The sequence below is a fragment of the Pristiophorus japonicus genome, chromosome 16 (assembly GCF_044704955.1).
Source record: "Pristiophorus japonicus isolate sPriJap1 chromosome 16, sPriJap1.hap1, whole genome shotgun sequence".
Lineage (NCBI taxonomy): Eukaryota > Metazoa > Chordata > Chondrichthyes > Pristiophoridae > Pristiophorus > Pristiophorus japonicus.
The window spans coordinates 4,386,198-4,412,410 of NC_091992.1; the positions used below are offsets into that span (position 1 = coordinate 4,386,198).

At 53.1% G+C, this 26,213-nt stretch overlaps 1 protein-coding gene across 1 annotated transcript in view; it reads right to left on the reverse strand.

Moving 5' to 3' along the window:
• The window catches only part of LOC139226904 (Na(+)/citrate cotransporter-like), a 74,693-nt gene that overhangs the window by 19,945 nt on the left and 28,535 nt on the right, over positions 1-26,213 (reverse strand). The window contains exons 3-7 of the mRNA XM_070857998.1: positions 15,346-15,482; positions 14,264-14,478; positions 13,282-13,495; positions 7,922-8,044; positions 3,915-4,130 (exon numbers count right to left, since the gene is read on the reverse strand). Of these exons, the coding sequence (XP_070714099.1) occupies positions 3,915-4,130; positions 7,922-8,044; positions 13,282-13,495; positions 14,264-14,478; positions 15,346-15,482 (905 nt within the window). The remainder of the gene's footprint in view (positions 1-3,914; positions 4,131-7,921; positions 8,045-13,281; positions 13,496-14,263; positions 14,479-15,345; positions 15,483-26,213) is intronic.

Sequence of the window (26,213 nt, forward strand, 5' to 3'; positions counted from 1 at the left end):
GGAGAAAAAACGGGTAATTATAGACCGGTTAGCCTGACATCGGTGGTGGGGAAAATGTTGGAATCAATTATTAAAGATGAAATAGCAACGCATTTGGAAAGCAGTGACAGGATCGGTCTAAGTCAGCATGGATTTATGAAAGGGAAATCATGCTTGACAAATCTTCTAGAATTTTTTGAGGATGTAACTAGTAGAGTGGATGAGGGAGAACCAGTGGATGTGGTGTATTTGGACTTTCAAAAGTCTTTTGACAAGGTCCCAACAAAGGATTGGTGTGCAAAATCAAAGCACATGGTATTGGGGGTAATGTACGGACGTGGATAGAGAACTGGTTGGCAGACAGGAAGCAGAGAGTCGGGATAAACGGGTCCTTTTCAGAATGGCAGGCAGTGACTAGTGGGATGCCGCAGGGCTCAGTGCTGGGACCCCAGCTATTTACAATATACATTAATGATTTTGATGAAGGAATTGAGTGTAATATCTCCAAGTTTGCAGATGACACTAAACTGGGTGGCAGTGTGAGCTGTGAGGAGGACGCTAAGAGGCTGCAGGGTGACTTGGACAGGTTAGGTGAGTGGGCAAATGCATGGCAGATGCAGTATAATGTAGATAAATGTGAGGTTATCCACTTTGGGGGAAAAATCACGAAGGCAGAATATTATCTGAATGGTGGCAGATTAGGAAAACGGGAGGTGCAGCGAGACCTGGGTGTCATGGTACATCAGTCATTGAAGGTTGGCATGTAGGTACAGCAGGCGGTGAAGAAGGCAAGTGGTATGTTGGCCTTCATAGCTAGAGGATTTGAGTATATGAGCAGGGAGGTCGTACTGCAGCCATACAGGGCCTTGGTGAGGCCTCACCTGGAATATTGTGTTCAGTTTTGGTCTCCTAATCTGAGGAAGGACATTCTTGCTATTGAGGGAGTGCAGCGAAGGTTCACCAGACTGATTCCCGGGATGGTGGGACTGACATATGAGGAGAGACTGGATCGACTGGGCCTTTATTCACTGGAGTTTAGAAGGATGAAAGGGGATCTCATAGAAACATATAAGATTCTGACGGGACTGGACAGGTTAGATGCAGGAAGAATGTTCCCGATGTTGGGGAAGTCCAGAACCAGGGGACACAGTCTAAGGATAAGGGGTAGGCCATTGAGGACTGAGATGAGGAGAAACTTCTTCACTCAGAGAGTTGTTAACCTGTGAAATTCCCTGCCGCAGAGAGATGTTGATGCCAGTTCATTGGATATATTGAAGAGAGAGTTAGATATGGCCCTTACGGCTAAAGGGATCAAGGGGTATGGAGAGAAAGCAGGAATGGGGTACTGAGGGAATGATCAGCCATGATCTTATTGAATGGTGGTGCAGGCTCGAAGGGCCAAATGGCCTACTCCTGCACCTATTTTCTATGTTTCTATGTTTCCAGACTGCACTCTGTCCCCGGGGTATAGTTTGGGTGGAAACCTTCTGACAGACTGCAGCCCAGAGGCGGAGACTGCAGCTCGAACTCTCTCAGCCAGCAGAGGGAGCAGACAATAGTCGCATCTCGATTCCCAGTCAGGCCCCAGTACACCCAGTCATGTAAGAACATAAGAAATAGGAGCAGGAGTTTGCTCCGCCATTTAATACAATCATGGCTGATCTGATCATGGACTCAGCTCCACTTCCCTGCCCGCTCCCCATAACCCTTTACCCCCTTATCGCTCAAAAATCTGTTTAACTCCACCTTAAATATATTCAATGACCCAGCCCCCACAGCTCCATGGGGCAGAGAATTCCAAATATTCACAACCCTCATAGAAGAACTTCCTCCTCATTTCTGTTTTAAATGGGCGGCCCCTCATTCTGTTATATCTGTTCTCATGAATACTTCTCGCCTGTCAGCTTGTATTTCAGCTCAGTCATCCTTACACGATGCATTTTCAATCATCACTCAGTCTTTTCTCACAACCCTCTCGCCCCGGCGTGTAAGGTTTACTCGGTTTCATTCCAGGCACTCATTAATTTCCTTTGCATTCCATCTTTCCTGAATAGCGGCTCTTGTCCTTTGTTTCTGCTCTTTTCATTTTCTCCTCTCTCATTGGTATTAAATGTAGACAGTGTGGGCCTGGGACAGTCACTATCCCCCAGGGTCTGCATGGCACAGCGGGGTACACACAGCTGGCACACTGCCATTCTCTCTCTCAACAGTAATTCAACCTGCCACCCAGGCATGAAACCGGCCGCCCATTACTACCTCTCCCACCCCCCGACCCTGTATCCCTCTCCCCCCACTCCCCTCCCCCCACTCCCCTCCCCCCACTCCCCTCCCCACACTCCCCCCTCCCCTCCCCCGCCCCTGTATCCCCAACCCTCTCCCTCTCCTCCCCCAACTCCCCCTAGTGCCCCCTGCCCCTGTGTCCCCCTCCCATCCCCACCCCGCCCCTGTATCCCACTCCCTCTCCCCCCACTGCTCCCTCCCTCTTCCCCCACTCCTCCCTCCCACCCCCCCACTCCCTCTCCCCCAAACCCCCTCCTGCTCCGCCACACTCCCTCTCCTCCCTGCCCCTGTCTCCCCCCCCTCTCCTCCTGCTCCCCCCCCCCCACTCCCTCTCCCCCCTGCCCCTGGCTCCCCACTCCCTCTCCCCCCTGCCCCTGGCTCCCCACTCCCTCTCCCAATAGCTCCTCACGTGGCTCGGTGTTAAATTTTGTTTTCACAATGATCCAGTGAACCACCTTGCGACGTTTTACGATGTTAAAAGTCGCGATATAAATTCAACTGGTTGTTGTAGTTCCTACCACAAACGCAATCTCCCTACGTCCTACCAAGTCCAATTTCCTCAAGGGCACTTCAACTGAGCAAGCGTTCACTAGATTCTAATTTCACCCTCAGCACTGCCATCTCGGAGTCAGGGAGTCGTGGGTTCAAGCCACAATCCAGAGACTCCGGGCTGATACCCCCAGTGCAGTACTGAGGGAGCGCCGCACTGTCGGAGGGGCAGTACTGAGGGAGCGCCGCACTGTCAGAGGGGCAGTACTGAGGGAGCGCCGCACTGTCAGAGGGGCAGTACTGAGGGAGCCCCGCACAGTCGGAGGGGCGGTACTGAGGGAGAGCTGCACTATCGGAGGGGCAGTACTGAGGGAGCCCCGCACTGTCGGAGGGGCAGTACTGAGGGAGTGCTGCACTGTCAGAGGGACAGTACTGAGGGAGTGCTGCACTGTCGGAGGGGCAGTACTGAGGGAGCGCCGCACTGTCGGAGGGGCAGTACTGAGGGAGCACCGCACTGTCGGAGAGGCAGTACTGAGGGAGCGCCGCACTGTCGGAGGGACAGTACTGAGGGAGCACCGCACTGTCGGAGAGGCAGTACTGAGGGAGCGCCGCACTGTCGGAGGGGCAGTACTGAGGAAGCGCCGCACTGTTGGAGGGGCGGTACTGAGGGAGAGCTGCACTATCGGAGGGGCAGTACTGAGGGAGCCCCGCACTGTCGGAGGGGCAGTACTGAGGGAGCGCCACACTGTCGGAGATGCTGTCTTTCGAATGAGACATTAAACTGAGGTCCAGTCTGCCATTTTAAGTGGGCGCAAGATCCCACAGCCACTAATTTAAGAAAAGCAGGGGAGTTCTCCCCCGTGTCCTGACCAATATTTATCCCTCAACAACCAACATTAAACCAGATTATCTGGCCATTATCACATTGCTGTTTGTGGGATCTTGCTGTGCACAAATTGGCTTTTACGGTTCCTACATTGCAACAGTGGCTGCACTGCAAAAGTGCTTCATTGGCTGTGAGATGCTTTGGGACATCCTGAGGTTGTGAAAGGCGCTATAGAAATGCAAGTCACTCTTTTCCTCACGATCCAGTGAAGGAGATGCTGTGCTGGTTCCCCTACCCTGGCTTCACCCAAGTCGATAGGCGCTGATGCGACAGAACTTACCTCTTGCCACCTTTGTCGAAGAGGATTGAACCCCAGCCGCGTATGAAGCCAGGATCCCGCGTGAACCACAGAATGACCAACAGGGTGAAGTGGATGAGAACAGCTATTTCAGCAAAGGACATGGCGCCTAACTTGTTGTACTCCGTTTGGAGAACACCGATCGCCCGCTTCTCCTTCTGCGAAATGGGTATCCGCCAGCCCCACATTTTCCTGAAACTGTTGATTAAACAAGACCACTTTTAAAAACATTTTATTGGCTCTGGTCACATGGTATTATTGGCTCCTGAAAGTCTCGGAGAAGGGATTGAGAGCTCCTCACCTTGCTCGGCCCTGGGCAACAATGGACCAACGCCTTATTGTTCTAGATCTCTCCTTTGTTCTCGATTCTCCGTCTGCCACAGATACCCCTGCCCCAGTGTTTACAGGGAGGCAGAGTGGTCCACAATTGGGAGGTTGTGGGGTGGTGGGAATCGGGGCCTGGGGGAGGTCGGCTCCGCCCCGCCTCAGCTTATCCGCTGCTGAAGCCCTCATCTATGCCTTTATTACCTCCAGACTTGACCATTCTAATACATTCCTGGCTGGCCTCCCACATTAAACCCTCCGTAAACTTGAGGTTGTCCAAAACGTTGCTGCCTGTGTCCTAACTCGCAAAGTCCCGTTAACCCATCACCCCTGTGCTCGCTGACCTACATTGGCTAACATAAAAAGGAAATCCTGGAAATAGGCATATAAATAATAAACGGGTAGCAAGGGCAGGGGTGGGGCCAATTAGGGACTAAAAGGGAGACCGACACATGGAGGCAGAGGGCATGGCTGAGGTACGAAATGAGTCATTATCATAGGCAGTCCCTCGGAGTCGAGGAAGACTTGCTTCCACACTAATGAGTTTTCAGGTGACTGAAGAGTCCAATACGGGAATTACAGTCTCTGTCACAGGTGGGACAGACAGTGGTTGAGGGAAGGGGAGGGTGGGACTGGTTTGCCGCACGCTCCTTCCACTGCCTGCGCTTGTTTTCTGCGCGCTCTCGGCGACGAGACTCGAGGTGCTCAGCGCCCTCCCGGATGCTCTTCCTCCACTTAGGGCGGTCTTTGGCCAGCGACTCCCAGGTGTCGGTGGGGATGTTGCACTTTATCAAGGAGGCTTTGAGAGTGTCCTTGAAACGTTTCCTATGCCCACCTGGGGCTCGCTTGGCGTGTCAGAGCTCCGAGTAGAGCGCTTGCTTTGGGAGTCTTGTGTCAGGCATGCGGACGATGTGGCCCATCCTGCAGAGCTGGTCGAGTGTGGTCAGTGCTTCGATGCTGGCCTGAGTGATGTTGGTGTGCCTATCCTACCAGTGGATTTGCAGGATCTTGTGGAGGCAGTGTTGGTGGTACTTCTCCAGTGTTTTGAGGTGCCTGCTGTACATAGATCTGATCGAGGTGTTCAAAATCATGAGGGGTGTGGACAGAATAGATGGAGAGAAACTGTTCCCATTGGCGGAAGGGTTGAGAACCAGAGGACACAGTCCCCTGTACACCGTCCCATCAGACACTCCCAGGGCAGGTACAGGAGGTTAGATACAGAGTAAAGCTTCCTCTACACTGTCCCATCAAACACTCCCAGGGCAGGTACAGCACGGGTTAGATACAGAGTAAAGCTCCCTCTACACTGTCCCATCAAACACTCCCAGGGCAGGTACAGGGGGTTTGATACAGAGTAAAGCTCCCTCTACACTGTCCCATCAAACACTCCCAGGGTAGGTACAGCACGGGGTTAGATACAGAGTAAAGCTCCCTCTACACTGTCCCATCAAACACTCCCAGGGCAGGTACAGCACGGGTTAGATACAGAGTAAAGCTCCCTCTACACTGTCCCATCAAACACTCCCAGAGCAGGTACAGCACTGGGTTAGATACAGAGTAAAGCTCCCTCTACACTGTCCCATCAAACACTCCCAGGGTGGGTACAGCACGGGGTTAGATACAGAGTAAAGCTCCCTCTACACTGTCCCATCAAACACTCCCAGGGCAGGTACAGCACGGGGTTAGATACACAGTAAAGCTCCCTCTACCCTGTCCCATCAAACACTCCCAGGGCAGGTACAGCACGAGGTTAGATACAGAGTAAAGCTCCCTCTACACTGTCCCATCAAACACTCCCAGGGCAGTTACAGCACGGGGTTAGATACAGAGTAAATCTCCCTCTACATTGTCCATCAAACACTCCCAGGGCAGGTACAGCCCGGGTTAGATAGAGAGTAAAGCTCCCTCTACACTGTCCCATCAATCACTCCCAGGGCAGGTACAGCATGGGTTAGATGCAGAGTAAAGCTCCCTCTACACTGTCCCATCAAACACTCCCAGGGCAGGTACAGCACGGGGTTAGATACAGAGTAAAGCTCCCTCTACACTGTCCCATCAAATACTCCCAGGGCAGGTACAGCACGGGTTAGATACAGAGTAAAGCTCCCTCTACACTGTCCCATCAAACACTCCCAGGGCAGGTACAGCACGGGTTAGATACAGAGTAAAGCTCCCTCTACACTGTCCCATCAAACACTCCCAGGGCAGGTACAGCACGGGGTCAGATACAGACAAATGCTCCCTCTACACTGTCCCATCAAACACTCCCAGGGCAGGTACAGCACGGGTTAGATACAGAGTAAAGCTCCCTCTACACTGTCCCATCAAACACTCCCAGGGCAGGTACAGCCCGGGTTAGATAGAGAGTAAAGCTCCCTCTACACTGTCCCATCAATCACTCCCAGGGCAGGTATAGCATGGGTTAGATGCAGAGTAAAGCTCCCTCTACACTGTCCCATCAAACACTCCCAGGGCAGGTACAGCACGGAGTTAGATACAGAGTAAAGCTCCCTCTACACTGTCCCATCAAACACTCCCAGGGCAGGTACAGCATGGGATTAGATACAGAGTAAAGCTCCCTCTACACTGTCCCATCAAACACTCCCAGGGCAGGTACAGCACGGGTTAGATACAGAGTAAAGCTCCCTCTACACTGTCCCATCAAACACTCCCAGGGCAGGTACAGCACGGGTTAGATACAAAGTAAAGCTCCCTCTAGACTGTCCCATCAAACACTCCCAGGGCAGGTACAGGGGGTTAGATACAGAGTAAAGCTCCCTCTAGACTGTCCCATCAAACACTCCCAGGGCAGGTACAGGGGGTTAGATACAGAGTAAAGCTCCCTCTACACTGTCCCATCAAACACTCCCAGGGCAGGTACAGGGGGTTAGATACAGAGTAAAGCTCCCTCTACACTGTCCCATCAAACACTCCCAGGGCAGGTACAGGGGGTTAGATACAGATGTTCCTCCTGGATTGGTGCTGTGTGCCCATGCCTATCCTGAACCCCTTGTGTGTGAGCACCAGGCTCCAGACAGAACACAGCTCACCTTTACGGGTTAAGACCTTCTTCCACCCCCCCACCCAACAAGTTCCTAACCTGCCCCCACCCCAACCCACCGAGTTCTTGAACCCCTCCCACATCGCACAAGTGCCTGACCTCTCCCCCACCGAGTTCTTGCTTTCATCGCCCCCCTTTAACCTGGATCACATTCTTTCCCCATCCATACCATGCTCTTTACCCCGCCTCCCCCTCCCATCCCTCTCCCCACTCCAAATCCCCCCTCTCTCTCATCACTCCAATCCCCCCCCCCCACTCCAATCCTCTCTCTCTCTCTCCCCTCTGATTATTTCTCTCTCTCCCCCTCCGATTTCCTTGCTCTCTCCCTCCCCCTCTCTCTGTGTCTCTCTCTCTCTCCCCCCTCCAATTTCCTGTCTCTCTCCCACCCTCCTCTGATTCTCTCTCCCCCTCCGATTTCCTCTCTCCCCTGCCACCACCGGATCCAGTGACCTTCCCCACACGGGGCTGAGGAAGGTGGCCCATGCTGAGGTGCAGGCTGTAACTGTTGGGTATGGCTCAATGTACAACTTCGGTAAACAGCAAGCTTGCACAAAAGGCTGCAAGAGTGTTCGTGCAGATAATTATTGTCAAAATAACCACTTACTTCACTCCCAGGAATAAAATCTGCAGCCAAATCCAGCTGAAAAACAGCATGAACAACATATTGGGGAATGAGAAGCCAAACCATGAGGCGAAGTTGATCACATCTCCATTCTCGGGAAACAACCTAAAACCACAAACATCACATCAATAGGAAATCTTTAACATACAGTCACTTTCTTTTATAACACATCCCCTCAGTGTTTGACACTGAGTGAAAGGGACAGTGATAGGAATATAGGAACAGCAGGAGGCCATTCATTCTGTTCCACCATTCAATTAGTTCACCGCTGATCTGTATCTTAACTCCATCAACCCACCTCGGTTCTGTAACCCTTAATACCCTTTGCCCAACAAAAATCTATCCATCATAGTCACAGGCAGTCTCTCAAAATCGTGGAAGACTTGCTTCCACTCTAAAAGTGAGTTCTCAGGTACTCCAATGCTGGAATTACAGTCTCTGTCACAGGTGGGACAGACAGTGGTTGAAGGAAAGGGTGGGTGGGGAGTCTGGTTTGCCGCACGCTCCTTCCGCTGCCTGCGCTTGGTTTCTGCATGCTCTCGGCGACGAGACTCGAGGTGCTCAGCGCCCTCCCGGATGCACTTCCTCCACTTAGGGCGGTCTTTGGCCAGGGACCCCCAGGTGTCAGTGGGGATGTCGCACTTTATCAAGGAGGCTTTGAGGGTGTCCTTGTAACGTTACCTCTGCCCACCTGGGGATCGCTTGCCGTGTAGGAGTTCCGAGTAGAGCGCTTGCTTTGGGAGTCTTGTGTCAGGCATGCGAACAATGTGGCCTGCCCAACGGAGCTGGTCGAGTGGGAAAGCTCCAATTCAGCCCCAGACTTTTTGGGGGAGAGAGTTCCCGATTCCCACGGCCCTGTGCGTGAAGAAGTGCTTCCTGACATCACCCTGAACGGCCGGGCTCTAATTTTAAGGTCCTGCCCCTTGTTCTGGACTCCCCCCACCAGAGGGAATAGTTTCTCTCGCTCGACCCCATCAACTCCTTTCATCATCTTAAACCCCTCGATCAGATCCCCCCTTAATCTCCTACACTCGAGGGAATGTTCACAGATCCCTGAAAGTAGCAGGCCAGGTGGATAAGGTGGTTAAGAAGGCATACGGAATACTTGCCTTTATTAGCTGAGGCATAGAATACAAGAGCGGAGAAGTTATGCTTGAACTGTATAAAACACTGGTTAGGCCACAGCTGGAGTACTGCGTGCAGTTCTGGTCACCACATTACAGGAAAGATGTAATTGCACTGAAGAGGGTACAGAGGAGATTTACGAGGATGTTGCCTGGACTGGAGAATTTTAGCTATGAGGAAAGAGTGGATAGGCTCTGGGGTTGTTTTCTTTGGAACAGAGGGGGCTGAGGGGAGACCTGATTGAGGTGTATAAAATTATGAGGGGCCTGGATAGAGTGGATGGGAAGGATCTATTTCCCTGAGCAGCGGGGTCAACAATCAAGGAGCATAGATTTAAAGAAACTGGTAGGAGGTTTAGAGGGGATTTGAGGGGAAATCTTTTCACCCAGAGGGTGGTGGGGGTCTGGAACTCACTGCCTGAAACCCTCACCACATTTAAAAAGTACTTGGATATGCACTTGAAGTGCCGTAACCTACAGGACTAAGGACCCAGAGTTGGAAAGTGGGATTAGGCCGGGTAGCTCTTGGTCGGCCGGCACGGACACGATGGGCCGAATGGCCTCCTTCCGTGCTGTAAATTTCTATTCTATTCTATGAATACAACCTGTCCTCATATTTTAACCTTTTTAGCCCCGGGGGTATCATTCTAGTGAACCTGCGTGATTCCAGATAGAGCCTAATTAGAGTTTTCTATAACTAACATAATTCCACCCCATTGTATTCCAGCACCCTTGAGATAAAGGCCAACATTCCATTAACCTTTTTTATTATTTTTTGAGCTTGCCCATTAGCTTTTAGTGATTTCTCAACTTTTTCCCCTCAGTCTCTCTGCTCCTCCACAGTTCCCAGCTTCTCACCGTTTAGAAAATACTCCGATCTATCTGCCTTGGTCCAAAGTGGATGACCTCACAGCTCCCCACATTAAACTCCATTCACCACAGTTTTGCCCGCTCACTGCCCCGATTTTAACTCCAGGGGCATTTCCCGCTCAGGCTGCAGTTAAAATGACAGTCAGGTCTCAATGATGTCACTGGGCCACACCATGCCCATGTCAAGAAAGGCCCTATTGGCTCTGGGCGTGTGTCCTTGCTGCAGGCTCAGGAGAGCAGGTTAAAATCGTGAACCTGTGGAATTCTCTACCACAGAAAGTAGTTGAGGCCAATTCACTAAATATATTCAAAAGGGAGTTAGGTGAAGTCCTTACTACTCGGGGGATCAAGGGGTATGGCGAGAAAGCAGGAAGGGGGTACTGAAGTTGCATGTTCAGCCATGAACTCATTGAATGGCGGTGCAGGCTAGAAGGGCTGAATGGCCTGCTCCTGCACCTATTTTCTATGTTTCTATGTTTCTATGTTTCTATATTGCGATCCTGGTGGCTTTCGGACAGTTAAGAGCTGGGGTAATTTTAACTGCCCACCTGTCAGGTTTCTGCTGAGTGAGTTGGGTTAAAATCGCCCCCAATCCATCAGTCTCCTCTTAGTTTTCTCTTTTCCAGAGAAAAGAGCCCCAGCTTTTCCCGATAGTTACACCCTCTCAATTCTGGCAACATCCTTGTAAATCTTTTCTGGACTTTTTCCAGTGCTACAATATTCTTTTTGCAATACCAAGACCAGAACTGCACGCAGTATTCCAAATGAGGTCTAACCAAGGTGCTCTAGAAATTGACGGAGTGTCTATTGACACCACTGTACCAGCCAATGAGCTGGAGGTGGGGCGGGACTTGCAGCGGGACCCGCAGCAAACAGTCTGTGTTACAGAAAACAAGGTCTATTAACAGTCTATTTAAAAAGAGCCGACAGGAAAACGAACTCATAAATCAATTTTGCAGCAACATTCCGATAAAAGCGGCAAGATACAGTGAGTGGAGGATCGGCGCACAATAGAAATGCTGTGCGTAAATCAACCGCAGTCACTGACCGCCAGTAGTGCGAGCTCCAGGCGTGATTGACGGGGGAATTAACAAATCATCTATATTCTGGCTGGGAATAGAGGTGTCACAATGTGCAGTCATAAATGTAGCAATACCGCCCTACTTTTGTAGTCTATTGCTCTAGAAATGAAGCCCAGTGATTTGCTTGCACTCTTTTTATGGCCTTATCAACTTGTGTTGTTCCTTTTTAGGGATTTGTGTGTCTGTATTCCCAGATCTCTTTGCTCCTCTACCCCATTTAATTCCTTACCTCCCCAGGAATGTGTCCTCCTTATTCCTCCTATCAAAATGAACCACCTTACACTTCATTATATTGAATTTCATTTGCCATTTATTCACCCACTCCGTGAGCCTGTTTATGTCTTCCTATATTTTGGTGCAGCTCCCCATATTATTAGCTGTACCACTGTCCCCTCCAATTTGGTATAATCTGCAAATTTCGACACCTTACTTCGAATTTCAGAGTGCAAATTATTTCTGTATCTGGTGACCATCAGTGGTCCTAGCACGGATCCCTGTGGGACGCAAGTTCCCGATTCCTGACAGTCCAAGAAACTCCCCTTAACTCCCACCCTCTGTTTTCTGTTTTGTCATCATCTTCCGTCCACTCCACTCCCTGGTCCCTCACTCCACTCCCTGGTCCCCGGCCTTTGTCACAAGCCTCATACTTTATTCTTCATGCCCCTGGAAGCACTCTAGCAAAACACTCACTCAGTTATACTGTATAAAAAGAAAATCACGAGAGAGAAAAGCAAACTACTGACTCAGCTGAAACACTTGGCTGGGGTTCTGGGGCCGGCCAGTGGAGATGGGACTGTACCCCAGTGAGAGTCAGCGTCTCGAGGAGACCAGTTGAAAAATTTTGAATTAAAAAAAACAGATTTCCTCTACTCAATTCTAAACTCCAAACACATTAACACTCCCTGAATGTTACACAAGGAAAGCATTATTATACCTGGGGAGAGGGGAGAGGGATGGAGGAGAGGAAAAAAGAAAGAAAAACAGACAAAGAGAGAGGGAAAGGAAAAAAAAGAAATAAAAAGGAGTGAGAGAAAGACCATCACCCCTGTGCTCGCTGACCTACATTGGCTCCCGTTTAAGCAATGCCTTCCACACTGTAACCCAACAATGTCTCCGCAAGACCCTGCAAATCTCCCGGGAGCACAGGCGCACCAACATCAGTGTCCTCGACCAGGCTAACATCCCCAGTATTGAAGCACTGACCACACTCGATCAGCTTCGCTGAGCAGACCACATAGTCCGCATGCCAGATACGAGACTCCCTAAGCAAATGCTTTATGCGGAGCTCCTTCATGGTAAACAAGCCAAAGGTGGCAGCGGAAACGTTATAAGGAGACCCTCAAAACCTCCCTGGTAAAGTGCGACATCACCACTGACACCTGGGAGACCCTGGCCGCAGACCGCCCGAGGTGGAGAAAGTGCTTCCGGGAGGGCGCTGAGCACCTCGAGTCTCAATACAAAGAGCGTGACGAGACCAGGCTCAGGCAGCGGAAGGAGCGTGCGGCAAACCAGCCCCACCCACCCCTTCCCTCGACGAATGTCTGTCCCACCTGTAACAAGGTCTCTCGTATCGGACTGTTCAGCCACCAAAGAACTCACTTTGGGAGTGGAAGCAAGTCTTCCTCGATTCCAAGGGATTGCCTGTGATATGAATGTGTGCACCTGGGAGTACACTCACAGGTTGGTAGAGCTGTTGCATTGTAAGTAGCTTAGCCAGTCACGTGATGTTCACAAGACTCAATAAAACCCCAGTCCGTTGAGTCTTGGTCATCCACGATGAGTTATGCAATTGTGAACCTGGTGGATGAACTGGTAATGTGTCGTATGATTGTTAAACCCTTTGTTAATAAACCAACTAGTTCTTAATAGCAATGTGTTGCTATGAATTCTTAAGCAAAGATCCCATGGAGCAAATACATTAAACACACGTTCCACACAAGTACAGCTATTGCGAGGGGCTGATCATCATAGGCAGTCCCTCGGAATAGAAATGAGTCCTTGGGTGGCTGAACAGTCCAATACGAGAGCCTGTCACAGGTGGGACAGACAGTGGTTGAGGGAAGGGGAGGGTGGGACTGGTTTGCCGCACGCTCCTTCCGCTGCCTGCGCTTGTTTTCTGCACGCTCTCGGCGACGAGACTCGAGGTGCTCAGCGCCCTCCCGGATGCACTTCCTCCACTTAGGGTGGTCTTTGGCCGGGGACTCCCAGGTGTCGGTGGGGAGGGATTTAGAGGAATTGTTTAGACAATGCAATAGGAAGCACTCACTCATTGAATTGCCCCTTCAACACCAGGTTAGGGCCGGTGCCAGTCAGAGTAGCTGTGCCACCAATACTAGCTGCGTAGCAGACGCACAGAGTCAGGCCTTTACGTATATTCTTCTGCTCACTGTCGTCCTTGGAGCTTGACGAAGCCATGAGAATGCTTTCGTTCACACTTGAGCCCGCATCATTTCTCTGGTCAACCGACAGGGAAATTGGAGCTGCAGGATGCAAAAAAATAAAACCCAGACACCCGTTACCTCACCACACAGCGGGGCAGATTCTCAAGTCAAGCGCGTATTGGGTGGGCGGGCGCTGTGGACGCGCTGGTGGGAGTATAATGCTGGCGAGCAGGGAGCACTGAACCAGTGTCGGCAGTCAGTGTGTCCAGTCACTGCTGCATGGTGCAGAGCCAGATGTTGAAGGTTAAACAGGAAAGGCCACGGGCCGTGAACAGTTGATTTATTACTTTATTCCATACAGAATGTTTTCCCCCCTCAGACTTGTGCCCTTAAGGTGCCACCTTGTAGTTCCCACAGACGTTGGCAGGGGACGTGGCTATCCAATCCGAGTGGCCGCGCTTGGTGTGTCAACGTTGGCAGGCTTTTCAACCACGGGGGCCACGTCAGCTGAGCCTGATCCCATCCTCAAACAGCTCCCACATCTGCACACTTCCAGCGGGAGTGGGTGGTGAGGAGAAGGAATGCCGCCTGGACAAGGAGAAAGCCTTACCCAGGGGCACAGCAACAATCGAGAAACCCCAGCCCTGATCAGCCAAGTCACAGTCTGGCGCCAGGACCAACCTGATCTCTGTGGCTCAGGAACAACCTGGGCAATGGCCAGCTGTTCTTACACCCCCCCAGGACCTCTAACCCTCTGGGGCTGTTTTCAGTCCCCGCCTCTGAAGCAGGCGTGGCTCGAAGTTGGGAGAAAGCAAGACAGGAAATCTCATTAAAGATGCACGGTGGGAGAGTTCATGTACTAGAGACCTGACGCGTCTATTTTGTTACTGATACCCTCCTCTTGCAGTTCCATGTCATTAGTAACCGGCTGATGTTCCAGGTTCTTCCTATCTTCCTTCATTTCGGTGCTGTTGAGTTGGTCTAACACGGCCTGTGCGATGGGGATCATCATGGCAGTAGTGGCCGTGTTACTGATCCACATCGAGAGGAAAGCAGTCACGCCCATGAACCCCAACATTAACCTGGAAAGGACACAGAACATAAGACCAGCCCGATGTGTGAAAATACATCGAAGCCCCAGCCTCTGGCACACTTACCCCTCGAAGCCCCACCCTCTGGCACACTTACCCCTCGAAGCCCCGCCCTCTGGCACACTTATCCCTCGAAGCCCCGCCCTCTGGCACACTTACCCCTCGAAGCCCCGCCCTCTGGCACACTAACCCATCGAAGCCCCACCCTCTGGCACACTTATCCCTCGAAGCCCCGCCCTCTGGCACACAAACCCATTGAAGCCCCGCCCTCTGGCACACTTACCCATTGAAGCCCCGCCCTCTGGCACACTAACCCATTGAAGCCACGCCCTCTGGCACACTTACCTCTCGAAGCCCCGCCCTCTGGCACACTAACCCATTGAAGCCCCGCCCTCTGGCACACATACCCCTCGAAGCCCCGCCCTCTGGCACACTTACCCCTCGAAGCCCCGCCCTCTGGCACACTAACCCTCCAATGAAGTTCATCTGTGATCCAGGTATGTAAAATAGCATTGTCCCCATGTGGGTGACAATACATCTTGTGCTTTGGGCTGTGAGTCCAAACCTGAAGCAGACTGGACACACAAAGTCTACCAATGTCGCTTCAGGCTTTCCTGAACCTCAAGTTTATCTCTTCTTCTCCTCTCATTGACAAAAATCACTATTACATGCACTCCCCACATCTCGAATATTGTATATCTACAGGATGTGACACTGCCCCTGAATTCCTTGGGTGTGGAAGTGCTCACTGTCCTTCTATCCCGATCTCTAACGATATGCAGTGACCCTCACTTTGTGCTTGATGCCGGTAATTATCCGCCTGTAACACGACTGAAGAAAGAATGGTCAAACCCTTACAGAGCCGGCTTGATCCCAACAAGAAGGAGGGCCTTCAATGCGAAGCGTTTGTGAAGGTTCCAGTGTTCAATGGCTAAAGCCACCATTAACCCACCAAGGAAGAGCATGTTGGCGTCTTTCAGATACTGCATACACACCTGGAAGAGAAAGTACACAGCGGTAGAACACCACACCGAGGCTATGTGGGTGCGTGTTACCCCGGCTGAGACAAGCACGTCATTGTATTGCCAAGCACTAGCCTGAGGTGGGCAATGGGCAGTGATCCCCATTCACACTGTGGGCAATGGGCTGTGATCCCCATTCACACTGTGGGCAATGGGCAGTGATCCCCATTCACACTGTGGGCAATGGGCAGTGATCCCCATTCACACTGTGGGCAATGGGCTGTGATCCCCATTCACTCTGTGGGCAATGGGCTGTGATCCCCATTCACACTGTGGGCAATGGGCTGTGATCCCCATTCACTCTGTGACTGTGGGCAATGGGCAGTGATCCCCATTCACACTGTGTGCAATGGGCTGTGATCCCCATTCACACTGTGGGCAATGGGCTGTGATCCCCATTCACACTGTGGGCAATGGGCTGTGATCCGCATTCACTCTGTGACTGTGGGCTGTGATCCCCATTCACTCTGTGACTGTGGGCTGTGATCCCCATTCACACTGTGGGCAATGGGCTGTGATCCCCATTCACTCTGTGACTGTGGGCTGTGATCCCCATTCACACTGTGGGCAATGGGCTGTGATCCCCATTCACACTGTGGGCAATGGGCTGTGATCCCCATTCACTCTGTGGGCAATGGGCAGTGATCCCCATTCACACTGTGGGCAATGGGCAGTGATCCCCATTCACACTGTGGGCAATGGGCTGTGATCCCCATTCACACTGTGGGCAATGGGCAGTGATCGGCATTCACACTGTGGGCAATGGGCAGTGATCCCCATTCACACTGTGGGCAATGGGCTGTGATCCCCATTCACACTGTGGGCAATGGGCAGTGATCCCCATTCACACTGTGGGCAATGGGCAGTGATCCCCATTCACACTGTGGGCAATGGGCTGTGAACCCCATTCACACTGTGGGCAATGGGCAGTGATCCCCATTCACTCTGTGGGCAATGGGCAGTGATCCCCATTCACACTGTGGGCAATGGGCTGTGATCCCCATTCACTCTGTGAGCAATGGGCTGTGATCCCCATTCACACTGTGGGCAATGGGCTGTGATCCCCATTCACTCTGTGGGCAATGGGCAGTGATCCCCATTCACACTGTGGGCAATGGGCTGTGATCCCCATTCACACTGTGGGCAATGGGCTGTGATCCCCATTCACTCTGTGGGCAATGGGCTGTGATCCCCATTCACTCTGTGGGCAATGGGCAGTGATCCCCATTCACTCTGTGACTGTGGGCTGTGATCCCCATTCACTCTGTGACTGTGGGCTGTGATCCCCATTCACTCTGTGACTGTGGGCTGTGATCCCCATTCACTCTGTGACTGTGGGCTGTGATCCCCATTCACACTGTGGGCAATGGGCTGTGATCCTCATTCACACTGTGGGCAATGGGCTGTGATCCCCATTCACTCTGTGGGCAATGGGCAGTGATCCCCATTCACACTGTGGGCAATGGGCAGTGATCCCCATTCACACTGTCGGCAATGGGCAGTGATCCCCATTCACACTGTGGGCAATGGGCTGTGATCCCCATTCACACTGTGGGCAATGGGCAGTGATCCCCATTCACACTGTGGGCAATGGGCTGTGATCCCCATTTACACTGTGGGCAATGGGCTGTGATCCCCATTCACATTGTGGGCAATGGGCAGTGATCCCCATTCACACTGTGGGCAATGGGCAGTGATCCCCATTCACACTGCGAGCAATGGGCTGTGATCCCCATTCACACTGTGGGCAATGGGCAGTGATCCCCATTCACACTGTGGGCAATGGGCAGTGATCCCCATTCACACTGCGAGCAATGGGCTGTGATCCCCATTCACACTGTGGGCAATGGGCAGTGATCCCCATTCATTCTGTGAGCAATGGGCTGTGATCCCCATTCACACTGTGGGCAATGGGCAGTGATCCCCATTCACTCTGTGAGCAATGGGCTGTGATCCCCATTCACACTGTGGGCAATGGGCAGTGATCCCCATTCACACTGTGGGCAATGGGCTGTGATCCCCATTCACACTGTGGGCAATGGGCTGTGATCCCCATTCACACTGTGGGCAATGGGCAGTGATCCCCATTCACTCTGTGGGCAATGGGCAGTGATCCCCATTCACACTGTGGGCAATGGGCTGTGATCCCCATTCACACTGTGGGCAAAGGGCAGTGATCCCCATTCACACTGTGGGCAATGCGCTGTGATCCCCATTCACTCTGTGAGCAATGGGCAGTGATCCCCATTCACACTGTGAGCAATGGGCTGTGATCCCCATTCACACTGTGGGCAATGGGCTGTGATCCCCATTCACACTGTGGGCAATGCGCTGTGATCCCCATTCACTCTGTGAGCAATGGGCAGTGATCCCCATTCACACTGTGGGCAATGGGCTGTGATCCCCATTCACACTGTGGGCAATGGGCAGTGATCGTCATTCACACTGTGGGCAATGGGCAGTGATCCCCATTCACACTGTGGGCAATGGGCTGTGAACCCCATTCACACTGTGGGCAATGGGCAGTGATCCCCATTCACACTGTGGGCAATGGGCTGTGATCCCCATTCACACTGTGGGCAATGGGCAGTGATCCCCATTCATCTGTGGGCAATGGGCAGTGATCCCCATTCACAATGTGGGCAATGGGCTGTGATCCCCATTCACTCTGTGGGGAATGGGCTGTGATCCCCATTCACACTGTGGGCAATGGGCTGTGATCCCCATTCACTCTGTGGGCAATGGGCTGTGATCCCCATTCACTCTGTGGGCAATGGGCAGTGATCCCCATTCACACTGTGGGCAATGGGCAGTGATCCCCATTCACACTGTCGGCAATGGGCAGTGATCCATATTCACACTGTGGGCAACGGGCAGTGATCCCCATTCACACTGTGGGCAATGGGCCCTGACCCCATTCACACTGTGGGCAATGGGCAGTGATCCCTATTCACTCTGTGGGCAATGGGCAGTGATCCCCATTCACACTGTGGGCAATGGGCTGTGATCCCCATTCACACTGTGGGCAATGGGCTGTGATCCCCATTCACACTGTGGGCAATGGGCAGTGATCCCCATTCACACTGTGAGCAATGGGCAGTGATCCCCATTCACACTGTGGGCAATGGGCAGTGATCCCTATTCACACTGTGGCCAATGGGCAGTGATCCCCATTCACTCTGTGGGCAATGGGCAGTGATCCCCATTCACTCTGTGGGCAATGGGCAGTGATCCCCATTCACTCTGTGAGCAATGGGCAGTGATCCCCATTCACACTGTGGGCAATGGGCAGTGATCCCCATTCACACTGCGAGCAATGGGCTGTGATCCCCATTCACACTGCGGGCAATGGGCAGTGATCCCCATTCACTCTGTGAGCAATGGGCTGTGATCCCCATTCACACTGTGGGCAATGGGCAGTGATCCCCATTCACTCTGTGAGCAATGGGCTGTGATCCGCATTCACACTGTGGGCAATGGGCAGTGATCCCCATTCACACTGTGGGCAATGGGCTGTGATCCCCATTCACACTGTGGGCAATGGGCTGTGATCCCCATTCACACTGTGGGCAATGGGCAGTGATCCCCATTCACACTGTGGGCAATGGGCAGTGATCCCCATTCACACTGTGGGCAATGGGCAGTGATCCCCATTCACACTGTGGGCAATGGGCTGTGATCCCCATTCACACTGTGGGCAATGGGCAGTGATCCCCATTCACACTGTGGGCAATGCGCTGTGATCCCCATTCACTCTGTGAGCAATGGGCAGTGATCCCCATTCACACTGTGAGCAATGGGCTGGGATCCCCATTCACACTGTGGGCAATGGGCTGTGATCCCCATTCACTCTGTGACTGTGGGCTGTGATCTCCATTCACACTGTGGGCAATGGGCTGTGATCCCCATTCACACTGTGGGCAATGGGCTGTGATCCCCATTCACTCTGTGGGCAATGGGCAGTGATCCCCATTCACACTGTGGGCAATGGGCAGTGATCCCCATTCACACTGTTGGCAATGGGCAGTGATCCCCATTCACACTGTGGGCAATGGGCTGTGATCCCCATTCACACTGTGGGCAATGGGCAGTGATCGTCATTCACACTGTGGGCAATGGGCAGTGATCCCCATTCACATTGTGGGCAAAGGGCTGTGAACCCCATTCACACTGTGGGCAATGGGCAGTGATCCCCATTCACACTGTGGGCAATGGGCTGTGATCCCCATTCACACTGTGGGCAATGGGCAGTGATCCCCATTCATCTGTGGGCAATGGGCAGTGATCCCCATTCACAATGTGGGCAATGGGCTGTGATCCCCATTCACTCTGTGGGGAATGGGCTGTGATCCCCATTCACACTGTGGGCAATGGGCTGTGATCCCCATTCACTCTGTGGGCAATGGGCTGTGATCCCCATTCAGACTGTGGGCAATGGGCTGTGATCCCCATTCACTCTGTGGGCAATGGGCTGTGATCCCCATTCACCATGGGGGCAATGGGCTGTGATCCCCATTCACACTGTGGGCAATGGGTCGTGATCCCCATTCACACTGTGGGCAATGGGCTGTGATCCCCATTCACTCTGTGGGCAATGGGCAGTGATCCCCATTCACTCTGTTGGCAATGGGCTGTGATCCCCATTCACACTGTGGGCAATGGGCTGTGATCCCCATTCACACTGTGGGCAATGGGCTGTGATCCCCATTCACTCTGTGGGCAATGGGCAGTGATCCCCATTCACACTGTGGGCAATGGGCAGTGATCCCCATTCACACTGTCGGCAATGGGCAGTGATCCATATTCACACTGTGGGCAACGGGCAGTGATCCCCATTCTCACTGTGGGCAATGGGCCCTGACCCCATTCACACTGTGGGCAATGGGCAGTGATCCCCATTCACTCTGTGGGCAATGGGCAGTGATCCCCATTCACACTGTGGGCAATGGGCTGTGATCCCCATTCACACTGTGGGCAATGGGCTGTGATCCCCATTCACACTGTGGGCAATGGGCAGTGATCCCCATTCACACTGTGAGCAATGGGCAGTGATCCCCATTCACACTGTGGGCAATGGGCAGTGATCCCCATTCACACTGTGGGCAATGGGCAGTGATCCCCATTCACTCTGTGGGCAATGGGCAGTGATCCCCATTCACTCTGTGGGCAATGGGCAGTGATCCCCATTCACACTGTGGGCAATGGGCAGTGATCCCCATTCACACTGTGGGCAATGGGCAGTGATCCCCATTCACACTGTGGGCAATGGGCTGTGATCCCCATTCACACTGTGGGCAATGGGCAGTGATCCCCATTCACTCTGTGGGCAATGGGCAGTGATCCCCATTCACACTGTGGGCAATGGGCAGTGATCCCCATTCACACTGCGAGCAATGGGCTGTGATCCCCATTCACACTGTGGGCAATGGGCAGTGATCCCCATTCACTCTGTGAGCAATGGGCTGTGATCCCCATTCACACTGTGGGCAATGGGCAGTGATCCCCATTCACTCTGTGAGCAATGTGCTGTGATCCCCATTCACACTGTGGGCAATGGGCAGTGATCCCCATTCACACTGTGGGCAATGGGCTGTGATCCCCATTCACACTGTGGGCAATGGGCAGTGATCCCCATTCACACTGTGGGCAATGGGCTGTGATCCCCATTCACACTGTGGGCAATGGGCAGTGATCCCCATTCACACTGTGGGCAATGCGCTGTGATCCCCACTCACTCTGTGAGCAATGGGCAGTGATCCCCATTCACACTGTGAGCAATGGGCAGTGATCCCCATTCACACTGTGGGCAATGGGCTGTGAACCCCATTCACACAGTGGGCAATGGGCAGTGATCCCCATTCACACTGTGGGCAATGGGCTGTGATCCCCATTCACACTGTGGGCAATGGGCAGTGATCCCCATTCATCTGTGGGCAATGGGCAGTGATCCCCATTCACAATGTGGGCAATGGTCTGTGATCCCCATTCACTCTGTGGGGAATGGGCTGTGATCCCCATTCACACTGTGGGCAATGGGCTGTGATCCACATTCACTCTGTGGGCAATGGGCTGTGATCCCCATTCAGACTGTGGGCAATGGGCTGTGATCCCCATTCACACTGTGGGCAATGGGCAGTGATCCCCATTCATCTGTGGGCAATGGGCTGTGATCCCCATTCACACTGCGAGCAATGGGCTGTGATCCCCATTCACACTGTGGGCAATGGGCTGTGATCCCCATTCACTCTATGACTGTGGGCTGTGATCCCCATTCACACTGTGGGCAATGGGCTGTGATCCCCATTCACACTGTGGGCAATGGGCTGTGATCCCCATTCACTCTGTGGGCAATGGGCAGTGATCCCCATTCACACTGTGGGCAATGGGCAGTGATCCCCATTCACACTATCGGCAATGGGCAGTGATCCCCATTCACTCTGTGAGCAATGGGCTGTGATCACCATTCACACTGTGGGCAATGGGCAGTGATCCCCATTCACACTGTGGGCAATGGGCTGTGATCCCCATTCACACTGTGGGCAATGGGCTGTGATCCCCATTCACACTGTGGGCAATGGGCAGTGATCCCCATTCACACTGTGGGCAATGGGCAGTGATCCCCATTCACACTGTGGGCAATGGGCTGTGATCCCCATTCACACTGTGGGCAAAGGGCAGTGATCCCCATTCACACTGTGGGCAATGCGCTGTGATCCCCATTCACTCTGTGAGCAATGGGCAGTGATCCCCATTCACACTGTGAGCAATGGGCTGTGATCCCCATTCACACTGTGGGCAATGGGCTGTGGTCCCCATTCACTCTGTGACTGTGGGCTGTGATCCACATTCACACTGTGGGCAATGGGCTGTGATCCCCATTCACACTGTGGGCAATGGGCTGTGATCCCCATTCACTCTGTGGGCAATGGGCAGTGATCCCCATTCACACTGTGGGCAATGGGCAGTGATCCCCATTCACACTGTTGGCAATGGGCAGTGATCCCCATTCACACTGTGGGCAATGGGCTGTGATCCCCATTCACACTGTGGGCAATGGGCAGTGATCGTCATTCACACTGTGGGCAATGGGCAGTGATCCCCATTCACACTGTGGGCAATGGGCTGTGAACCCCATTCACACTGTGGGCAATGGGCAGTGATCCCCATTCACACTGTGGGCAATGGGCTGTGATCCCCATTCACACTGTGGGCAATGGGCAGTGATCCCCATTCATCTGTGGGCAATGGGCAGTGATCCCCATTCACAATGTGGGCAATGGGCTGTGATCCCCATTCACTCTGTGGGGAATGGGCTGTGATCCCCATTCACACTGTGGGCAATGGGCTGTGATCCCCATTCACTCTGTGGGCAATGGGCTGTGATCCCCATTCACTCTGTGGGCAATGGGCAGTGATCCCCATTCACACTGTGGGCAATGGGCAGTGATCCCCATTCACACTGTCGGCAATGGGCAGTGATCCATATTCACACTGTGGGCAACGGGCAGTGATCCCCATTCACACTGTGGGCAATGGGCCCTGACCCCATTCACACTGTGAGCAATGGGCAGTGATCCCCATTCACACTGTGGGCAATGGGCAGTGATCCCCATTCACACTGCGAGCAATGGGCTGTGATCCCCATTCACACTGCGGGCAATGGGCAGTGATCCCCATTCACTCTGTGAGCAATGGGCTGTGATCCCCATTCACACTGTGGGCAATGGGCAGTGATCCCCATTCACTCTGTGAGCAATGGGCTGTGATCCCCATTCACACTGTGGGCAATGGGCAGTGATCCCCATTCACACTGTGGGCAATGGGCTGTGATCCCCATTCACACTGTGGGCAATGGGCTGTGATCCCCATTCACACTGTGGGCAATGGGCAGTGATCCCCATTCACACTGTGGGCAATGGGCAGTGATCCCCATTCACACTGTGGGCAATGGGCAGTGATCCCCATTCACACTGTGGGCAATGGGCTGTGATCCCCATTCACACTGTGGGCAATGGGCAGTGATCCCCATTCACACTGTGGGCAATGCGCTGTGATCCCCATTCACTCTGTGAGCAATGGGCAGTGATCCCCATTCACACTGTGAGCAATGGGCTGGGATCCCCATTCACACTGTGGGCAATGGGCTGTGATCCCCATTCACTCTGTGACTGTGGGCTGTGATCCCCATTCACACTGTGGGCAATGGGCTGTGATCCCCATTCACACTGTGGGCAATGGGCTGTGATCCCCATTCACTCTGTGGGCAATGGGCAGTGATCCCCATTCACACTGTGGGCAATGGGCAGTGATCCCCATTCACACTGTTGGCAATGGGCAGTGATCCCCATTCACACTGTGGGCAATGGGCTGTGATCCCCATTCACACTGTGGGCAATGGGCAGTGATCGTCATTCACACTGTGGGCAATGGGCAGTGATCCCCATTCACATTGTGGGCAAAGGGCTGTGAACCCCATTCACACTGTGGGCAATGGGCAGTGATCCCCATTCATCTGTGGGCAATGGGCAGTGATCCCCATTCACAATGTGGGCAATGGGCTGTGATCCCCATTCACTCTGTGGGGAATGGGCTGTGATCCCCATTCACACTGTGGGCAATGGGCTGTGATCCCCATTCACTCTGTGGGCAATGGGCTGTGATCCCCATTCAGACTGTGGGCAATGGGCTGTGATCCCCATTCACTCTGTGGGCAATGGGCTGTGATCCCCATTCACCATGGGGGCAATGGGCTGTGATCCCCATTCACACTGTGGGCAATGGGTCGTGATCCCCATTCACACTGTGGGCAATGGGCTGTGATCCCCATTCACTCTGTGGGCAATGGGCAGTGATCCCCATTCACTCTGTTGGCAATGGGCTGTGATCCCCATTCACACTGTGGGCAATGGGCTGTGATCCCCATTCACACTGTGGGCAATGGGCTGTGATCCCCATTCACTCTGTGGGCAATGGGCAGTGATCCCCATTCACACTGTGGGCAATGGGCAGTGATCCCCATTCACACTGTCGGCAATGGGCAGTGATCCATATTCACACTGTGGGCAACGGGCAGTTATCCCCATTCTCACTGTGGGCAATGGGCCCTGACCCCATTCACACTGTGGGCAATGGGCAGTGATCCCCATTCACTCTGTGGGCAATGGGCAGTGATCCCCATTCACACTGTGGGCAATGGGCTGTGATCCCCATTCACACTGTGGGCAATGGGCTGTGATCCCCATTCACACTGTGGGCAATGGGCAGTGATCCCCATTCACACTGTGAGCAATGGGCAGTGATCCCCATTCACACTGTGGGCAATGGGCAGTGATCCCCATTCACACTGTGGCCAATGGGCAGTGATCCCCATTCACCCTGTGGGCAATGGGCAGTGAGACCCATTCACTCTGTGGGCAATGGGCTGTGATCCCCATTCACACTGTGGGCAATGGGCAGTGATCCCCATTCACTCTGTGGGCAATGGGCAGTGATCCCCATTCACTCTGTGGGCAATGGGCAGTGATCCCCATTCACACTGTGGGCAATGGGCAGTGATCCCCATTCACACTGTGGGCAATGGGCAGTGATCCCCATTCACACTGTGGGCAATGGGCTGTGATCCCCATTCACACTGTGGGCAATGGGCAGTGATCCCCATTCACTCTGTGGGCAATGGGCAGTGATCCCCATTCACACTGTGGGCAATGGGCAGTGATCCCCATTCACACTGCGAGCAATGGGCTGTGATCCCCATTCACACTGTGGGCAATGGGCAGTGATCCCCATTCACTCTGTGAGCAATGGGCTGTGATCCCCATTCACACTGTGGGCAATGGGCTGTGATCCCCATTCACTCTGTGAGCAATGTGCTGTGATCCCCATTCACACTGTGGGCAATGGGCAGTGATCCCCATTGACACTGTGGGCAATGTGCTGTGATCCCCATTCACACTGTGGGCAATGGGCAGTGATCCCCATTCACACTGTGGGCAATGGGCTGTGATCCCCATTCACACTGTGGGCAATGGGCAGTGATCCCCATTCACACTGTGGGCAATGCGCTGTGATCCCCACTCACTCTGTGAGCAATGGGCAGTGATCCCCATTCACACTGTGAGCAATGGGCAGTGATCCCCATTCACACTGTGGGCAATGGGCTGTGAACCCCATTCACACAGTGGGCAATGGGCAGTGATCCCCATTCACACTGTGGGCAATGGGCTGTGATCCCCATTCACACTGTGGGCAATGGGCAGTGATCCCCATTCATCTGTGGGCAATGGGCAGTGATCCCCATTCACAATGTGGGCAATGGTCTGTGATCCCCATTCACTCTGTGGGGAATGGGCTGTGATCCCCATTCACACTGTGGGCAATGGGCTGTGATCCCCATTCACTCTGTGGGCAATGGGCTGTGATCCCCATTCAGACTGTGGGCAATGGGCTGTGATCCCCATTCACACTGTGGGCAATGGGCAGTGATCCCCATTCATCTGTGGGCAATGGGCTGTGATCCCCATTCACACTGTGGGCAATGGGCTGTGATCCCTATTCACTCTGTGGGCAATGGGCAGTGATCCCCATTCACACTGTGGGCAATGGGCAGTGATCCCCATTCACACTGTGGGCAATGGGCCCTGATCCCCATTCACACTGTGGGCAATGGGCAGTGATCCACATTCACTCTGTGGACAATGGGCAGTG